An 8,296-nucleotide genomic window follows, 5' to 3' on the forward strand; every position below is an offset into this window, starting at 1 on the left:
AGCAGCCTTCTAGGTCAGTGAGCGGCTTTAATCCAAGGGAGTCTCGTGGAGTCAAAGCGTCAGGAAGTGACCCTGTTCTTACAGGGAGCGCCCTGTCCCCACCCCCTAGTGGGACCCCAGGGATGTCCTGCGCTTGCCCCTAACTTCACACACTGGCTCCCACAGCTCAGAACGGTGCCTCGTTTCCTCTGTTCATGTCAGCAGCAATCTCATCAACTCCCACCAGTTTTTGCTTCTTTACTATTTCTCCCCCAAACGAACTCCTTGATGGAGTTTTCTTCATGCCGCCTCGTGTTAAGTTTTGTCACCCAAATGAACAGCATGACAGTATTTTCTTATGGTCAAGGGATGGGTAAGTGGAGATCTCTGGAAGCAGGGGCTCCCCAGCTACCTAACAAGGCACAGTTCCAACCCCGGCCTCAGGGACAGGAGTAACAAGAAAAGACAGTACTCCCCCCACCACCAATAAAAAAGAGGGGCAAAATCCCGGTATCTTATTTTTGGGTCTAAACTGAGGTGGGGGTGGGAGTGGGGGCCAAGGGGATAGGAGACACAGAAGACACCAACCACTTTCTTTCTGACTGTCGCCATGTATCAGTGTGCACACAGCCCGGCAAGCTCGTCTCTCTGAGTGAAGGTCATCGGGGCCGACAAGGGCTGACACTGGGGGACACAACCTCACTGAGGGGGTGCTCAAGGCTGGGAAAGGCAATGAGAGGAGACAGCATAAGGTCCAGACTGGGGCTGCTTTCTCTCAACGAGTCTGCTGGCCCACGTCACAGCCTCTCATTAAGCCTCCACTTGACGCCGGGGAAGTGAAACAGCCCAGACCTGGCACCAGAAAGAACAAATGTGGCGCCCACTGTTCCTTTTAAGGACTGGCTGGAGGAGCAGAAGGCCCCTGGGTAGGAGGTGAGGCAAACACATCGGTACCTTTGTGGGAAACGGAGGGAGGACTGGCAGGCCTGCGGCTTCACAAGCGCTCCGGGGCAAGTTCTCCTGCAGCCCTCAAAAACAACCAACAGTGGAGGCTTTCCCCCCTTTTCTCACAACCTCTGAGGACACAGTGTTTCCTCTCTCCTCAGTAGGGCAGCTGGCTTCAACCAAGAAAGAGGATCAAAAGGCCTTTCGATAACTGTCAAAACAAATTCCCTAAACCTAAGTTACAGGATCAGAGGGAAAGTCTCAGCCAGTGCTTCCCAAGTTTTCGTGTGCATCAGAAGGACCCTAAAGACTAGTTCAAACACAGCGCCGAGCTCCATTTCTCATTCAGCAGGTCTGGGATGGGGCCTACGACATGGCATTTCCACAAGTTCCCAGGGAAGCTGCTGGTCTGCGTGCCGGCATGATGCTTACCGCCTGCCCCTGCACATTTCTTTCCGGGCATCAATTTTGCCCAAAGGGACAGACGTCCCCTCGAAAATATATTACCTCATGTGTGTACTTTTATTCCCAAGATCTCCAAGCCCCGTCATGTCTATTACCTCCATGTGCTCTCATGAATTCCCATTTGGTTAGGAGGAAAGAGAGGGGTCAAAGGCCATAACCAGTGCCATTACTGAGTCCTCAGATTTATTTCCTATTTCCAGTTCAGGAGTCCCTCCCAAGAATGCGCTGCTTCCCACACAGGCCCTCACGATGGTGTGAGCCGTCTATGGATCAGAGACAGGCGGCTGTGACACAGCACTGCCCAGACTGACCCGCAAGGAGCTCAGAGGGCAGCGGGCCTCCAGGACACAATCGAGGGGGAGACCTCCACTCGTGACCCAGAACCCTGAGGTAGCAGAGACGTATATTTAAAAGGAAATGTTTGGTAATCAACGTAATTGCTTTTTTAGACAAGCTGGGTTGGGGACTTCTGAGGCTGACGTGACCCACTGAAGGCACTAAATAAATAGTTCTTGAGTTAATGGTGGTAGCTTATGGAAAATATTCTAAGGAAAGTCAGAATCGTATTGCTATTTAACTAAGGAAAGTTGGAATCTTATTGCTGTTAAGCTATTGCAAAAACAGATTACTGAAGAAAAAGGGGCAGTAACAAGAGTGGATTCTTGTTGGCACGACTATAAATTCCTTGAGGGTAAGAACTGTGTGGTAATTTTCTGATCCCTTACTGGTACCTTGACAAACGTTTATAGAGTAGAACAGAACAACTGGTGTGGTCCAGGTGCCCCTTACTGACCACGTGGCTCACGTGTACCATGGAAGCCATGGCTGTTTCCACACGTAGAGGATGGAGAGCTTGGTAGAGTGCGTGTGTGGTAAAAAAAAGTTTTTTGTTTTTATATTGTTAAAATTAGCTACTGGAGGGAACAAAGAGCATAACGTAGGTTTTCTGGCAGTAGAAACCCATGGGCTATGTCAGCAAGTAAAACAGATGTGACCAAAAAACTGCTGATGGAGCAGGTATATTTATAGCTCAACATTAGGCCAGGGCAGAGGAGACAACGAATGGGTCACATATTCTATGCTGCCTCCATCAAGCACCACATGGAATACAGCTGTGGACTTCTGGTGCCTGGAAAGAACAGGCAGGCCAAGCCCAAGTCCCTCAACTTGGAAATAAAAAGACTGCGGCCAGAATGACCAGGGCAGTTGTGATTTGCAGGGCTTCTCTTTAGCAAGCCACTCCCTTCAGCCAGATTATGGGCCATGGACGTGGGTTCACAAGGGGATTATGACAGTGATACCACAATGACACGAGAGAGAATCCTATCCAACACAGTGATCAATCAGGTGATCAACAAACACAGAGCACCTACTACTGTGCCAGGTATTGTGAAATGAGCAAAGCCACTGTGGTCCCTCCCTCCACGGAGGGAGACCAAAAAGAAAAGAAAAGTTCGGCTGTAGCCCTTTTGTTACTGCGTTGCAGTTCCAGAAATACCTCCATTCTCTGCAGACAGGAAGGGGAGGGCAATTATTACTCCGTTTAAATAGCTGTGGCAGACCTAAAGCTCCAGAGCTGACCTTTCAGTTCTCCTTAAAGAAACATGTAGAAACAAGTAGATGCTCTCTACTCAACATTTTAAAACAGGATATAAATACTCAACTAAAGAACACACTATCTTAGAATTCCCAAGTGAAAACTGAAAACAAGGTAGACAGAAAATGGGCTCAGACGAAGTGGGAAATCTAGAGCTCTTCGAAAGAAAAATATTTTTTATGCATAAAACTTCAGAGAAACACTTCCTTGCACCTCCACACCCACAGGGGAGAGAAATGATACATATTCGGTGAGGCTCTCATCTTTCAAACTCAGGCTGTGAAGGAATAGCTGCACACAGTAACTTCTAGTATAAGCAAATGCCTATAAATGGTTCTGGTGGTGCAGGTGCAAAGCAGGGGCAGGAAAGGAACCCCCTTTGCACACACTTCTTCGTGGCTCGAAATGTGATGGACAATTTTGCAGTTAATTTCTAACCCCTGAAAGTAAAGCCATTCTGACCACTGTTCCCCACCAACTGGGCCTTGTTCTGGTGGAACAATGCCCTTTGCATCAGCCAACGGGCTCCTGCTGTACATACTGCTGTATGTGCCCACCATGCAAAGCTGCAAAAGCCACATGTCACCATCTACAGAAAGGAGGGGCTGACTAGAAGAGCCTCGAAACTCTTCCCCTCCCCTCCTGCTCTGCCTTACCAAGCCCTCTCATAGAAAGCCATTGTGTAGGCTGCAGACGAAAATAAAAGAAGGGCGGACTTTTTCCATGCTCCCCTGCAGACTACAAGGTGATGTAAAAGCGCAGCAGCCACCCCCCCAACAGCTCTGGAGAAGTGCAGGCCTCAGGGGGCCCCACCAACACTGGCTTCTCCCTTGGTGAGTACTGGGCAGCATTGTCTAATAATGAGCTGAGCTCAATTGCTTGCCATGTATTTTGCAGCATAACTAATCCCTTATATTTGTGCTTTTCACCCACGTCTTTTATTGTTTGCTTTAGGGGTAGAAAAAGCCTCACCTTTGAAGCAATCTACAGCTTCTCTCAGCCCTTTGGCTCGCTCGCCTCCTCCACTGTAGACAAAGCTCTGACCAACCACTGCAGACTCCTCGGTGTGTCTTCCCCAGTGTTAGCACTTCTTGAGCAATCTAGGGGCCAATGGTTTAAAGGTGAGAACAGCTATGCTATCAGGCGGCTTATCCTCACCTCAGCACTTCGCCAGCTCAATGTTTGTAATAATTCTTAACACGCATGCTGACTGATCTCTTAGCTTCCTCAGCTGGGCATCTGTTTAGAGCCCTGTAAAAGCAGAACTTCTTTCAACCTAAAGCTAGATATCACTGTTCTTCCAGAACGTCTTTCAACCTAAAGCTAGATATCACTGTTCTTCCGATCCCATCATTGCTTCCTGACTAAGATGGATTCCTGCCACCCCTTACTAATCAATTCGGTCAAGCCATCCGGCACAGAAAACACCAGGGCAATTACTTTTTCCTCTGACACTAATTCATCACCCCCCATCTACCACATCTCAGACCATTTCCTCTTCCAACCTCTACACTCCTTCCCCAAGAAGTTCAAAAAGAGAAATGATCAACTTACACAGAGTTCTTAGAATGTATTTTTGTTCACCTGAAAAATAAAACTTTTAAAAAATATACAAGACTTTTTGAGTACAGGTATATCTTAAATGGCTGAATTATAAATAATGTCTCTGGTCATGTTCACAGCTACAGCTGGAGCTAATGTCCCAATTCCAGTGAAGGCTTTAGAGAGTCAGGAGGCCAGCAGCTGGACCTACAAGTGGTCTCTCTAGACTCTTTGATCCATCCCAAAGTGGATTCAACAGTCCAGAATACAGGGGTCAGGATGGGGACAGGGGATTGGACTCCCAGATGGTCTCCTGCAAGTTCAAAGGATTCTTGGAATAAGATCAATTTACAAATATTAAAATATAGGACTAAAAATTCACACAATAAATATAAATCACAGGCTATTATTGGAGTTATAAAGTGGCATTTTATGTTTCTTCCCTCCAGACCCCCACCAAAAATTTAAAAAGGCCTCAGAGGCTTTCTAATGACAAAAGTCAAGTAAGCTGCTCAGAAGTCTTCTCCAGCCAAAGACACCTTGGGGGTGCTACCAGCCTGCCCCTAGGCTATGACAGCTCAGCTGCTATCTTGCCCAAGACAGGACATGGCTTAAAGCAAGGCTGTTTGTCCTATAAACTTGGATCAAAGCTAACTAGAGTGCAGGCCAGAAAACTGGAGAGACAAACTGTTTCAGGACTCAGGTGGATAAATTTTTGTCTTTTTCTAAAAAAGTGCCTCATTTCCCAAAAAGGAAACACTAAGGGGTTTGATATCTTGTCACGACCTACACTCAATTGCCTAAAAGCAAGTGGCAGAAGAAAATGGAATCTGAATTGAGGGCGTATAATTCTTGCTGCCCCAGAGCTATACACATGTCATTTCCCTTGATGTTACTCATCTCAATAAAAATACAGGCTGCATATAAGTAGGGTTTACCGGGAGAGGTAAAGACAAGCCAATTTAATGTTCCCAAGACTGGTCTACTAACTGGCTATCAAAGCACAATCCTGAGTTTGAACCTTTTAGCCTTTACTGCTCTATAATACAACTCAAACCCAGAGAACATGCTCAAAGCTCTGGTTTTATCCTAATCACAGGGCTACATTGTCACTGCAGGTTCAGGAAAGAGGGAAGGCTAGGGTGATTACTGGAACAAGACAAGATCTTGAGCAGGAAAAAAAAAAGATAAAACAATTGTGAGTCACTCTACTTACAAAAGCTTGCTCTTTCTAAAAAACTGTGAGGAGAAGGTCAAGGATTGAAGCAGAGGCATTGCTCTTTCCCTTCCTTCTTCCCTGGCCCATATCCAGACACTTAGGGCTGCAACAGGAAACCTCTTGGGTGGGGGCACTAGGGTGGGAAGAGGAGGGGATCAGTACACCCTGCACCCTCTCTAAACTGCTTCTACTTCTCTCCTAAGGGTTTCCATTGTCCTTTCAATAAGTCTAAGAATGATTATACTCTTTTGTGTCGTAAACCTATCTTTCTGAAATAGGAAGGGGAATAGGGGAAAGAGTGGGTGATGGAAAAAAGTGTTTGTGCCCTCTGGCTAGCTGCACTTTGGGGACCAGCAAATAGCCCTTGCTTGACCCCATCAGTCAGTAGCTACCTGGGGTGTGGGAGGATATATATATAGTTCTATGTAATTATAGCGTCTAGTGCATATGTCAACAACTATATACAGGGATCTATAAATTAAATGCATTTGTGGCCACTGCAACTAGGTTGACGTACCTGAGCTCCACTACTTTTGGTGCCCTCATCCTTGCGAGAGCTTCAGCTTATTTCAAAGCCCCTACAGCTCCCTCCTTCCCCTGAGTCTTGGGGGTTAAGCCGGAGTAACCCCTGCACGTAGAATACACAAGAGTGAACGGAGCCGCGCGGAAGGGTTCGGTGCTGGGACCTCCCCACCCCTCCCCCCACCCCCCTTATGGCTCAGGGCCCTGGCGCCGCAGCACGATCCTGGGAAGACCAAACCCCGAGTCCCTGGCGAATCGTGGTCCCTTGGCTGAAGATCGGGCTTCAGGTCACTCGCCCCCGGGGCGAGCCGCCGATCGTCGGGGGAAAGGGGGCGTTCACTTCCTGAGGGTCACTCCCGCGGGCTCCCCGCCGCGTCCTGCTGCAAAGTCCAGTCTCCGGGCTCGGGGAGGATGGTTCCCGGCCTCCTCTGGGGTGGTGGGGTTCAACGACTCCATGGCGCCGCCGCCGCTTCCTCCTCGTCCTCCTCGGGACCCCGCGGCCGCTCCAGAGGCCCAGCCAGGGGGTTGTCGGCAGAGGGGTCGGGAGGCATGGGCCGCGCCGCCTGCAGCGGGGGCGCGTCGCGCGGCGCCTCGCGGCTGGACGACCCGGTGGCATTGGGCCCCGCTGCAGTCGCCCCCGAAGTCCCGGACGGGCCAGTGGCGTTGGAGCCGCCGGGGGGCGGGCCGGCGGCTCCCCCCGAGGTCCCGGCGCCCACCGGCTGCCAGATGAGGCTGTAGTAGACGGCGAGCACGATGGCGGCCAGCGACACTGAGAGCACGTAGGCGAACACGGTGGCGAGCCGGACCCACTTCTTGTTGGTCTTGGCCGCCATCTTCGCCTTCTTGTCCCCGGTGTAGGTGGCCGGCTTGCCCCGCTCGGCCGGAGCCGCGTCGCGCTCCTTCATTGGGGGGCCCCGGCCTTTGCCCCGGTGCTCCACGGCCCCGGCTGGAGGGGGCCTGACGGCCAGCGAGGACTGAGCAAGGGGCAGCCCGGCGCCCTCGGTTCCCGGCCGCTTCGCGCTCCGCCGCCGCTCCTCACGCCGCCCGCTCGCAGCCCGCCACCGCGTCGCTGCAGCTGCCGCCCGGGCCTGGACCAGTCACCGCCGCCAGCGCCGCCGCCGCCGCCGGCCCGTCAGCTGCTTCCCGGCCGCCGCCACATCCACAGCCGCCACAGCCGCCCGGCTCCGCGTCCCCATCCGCCGCCGCCGCCTGCCCGGCCGCCGGCCGCCCGGTCTCCAGTGGCCGCGCGGACAGCGCGCTGCGCTCCAGCCGGGCTCCCCCGCCTAGCGCGCCGGCAACAAGGGGCGGGGGAGAGCGCTGCTGGGGGCTGCCTCTTAAAAGGGCGACGCCGGGGTCCGGAAGTGCCGCGCTGGGAGGCGGGCTTCAGTCCCGCGCCGCGAGCCCCGCCGGGACGCCCCGTTACGAGAGAGTTAAAGGAGGCTGGCCCTTAAAAGGGCAACGTCGCCGCCGCACCGCGCGGGCTGGCTCGGTGAGGGTGGGAGCTTGGGCGCTTCTTTAAAAGGGGAACCGTGTCGTTCGGGGCGGAGTGCGGGACTGGAAGCGGGGCGTGGAGGGGCGGTCCGAGCGCGGAGCTGTCAACTCGGGCACCTCTCCTTTCCAGGACTGTCTGAAGTGACAGGTGAAACAGCAGCAGCGGCTTCGGCCCCCAGCCCTTACTTTACCCCCCCAAGTGGTGGTGATACCACGCTCGTGCTGTCGGCTAGCGCCCCGCTCCACATACGCTTCGGGTGGGTCTTCCAGACCCTTTTATACCTAGTGAGCCTGGGGCGTAGGCAGATAAGCACCAGGAGCTGGGATGCCACTGTGGTCACAGCTGGTCGCGCCCCTTCCCCGCCAGCCCCACCCCCTTCCGGGTCCCGCCTGGGCTTCGCGGTTCTGAGGAAATCTTCCCGATTCCTGTTCTCTTCGAGCCCCCAGTCAGGCTGCCCAGAGCTTACAGAGCTTCCGGGACAGCACCACGTGCTCCACTGTTTTTCCAGGCTCGCCTCCCACCCTAGTGCCAAAGT

At 52.6% G+C, this 8,296-nt stretch overlaps 1 protein-coding gene across 1 annotated transcript; it reads right to left on the minus strand.

Annotated features, from left to right (window-relative positions):
• Window positions 1-4,541: 4,541 nt before the first annotated feature.
• On the minus strand, window positions 4,542-7,940 carry INAFM2 (InaF motif containing 2). Its single transcript, XM_033109097.1, has one exon. It carries the CDS (start codon window positions 7,172-7,174, stop codon window positions 6,713-6,715), a length of 462 nt encoding a protein of 153 aa, XP_032964988.1. The 5' UTR covers window positions 7,175-7,940; the 3' UTR covers window positions 4,542-6,712.
• Between the last annotated feature and the right edge of the window lie 356 nt (window positions 7,941-8,296).

The sequence above is a fragment of the Rhinolophus ferrumequinum genome, chromosome 6 (genome assembly GCF_004115265.2).
Source record: "Rhinolophus ferrumequinum isolate MPI-CBG mRhiFer1 chromosome 6, mRhiFer1_v1.p, whole genome shotgun sequence".
Lineage (NCBI taxonomy): Eukaryota > Metazoa > Chordata > Mammalia > Chiroptera > Rhinolophidae > Rhinolophus > Rhinolophus ferrumequinum.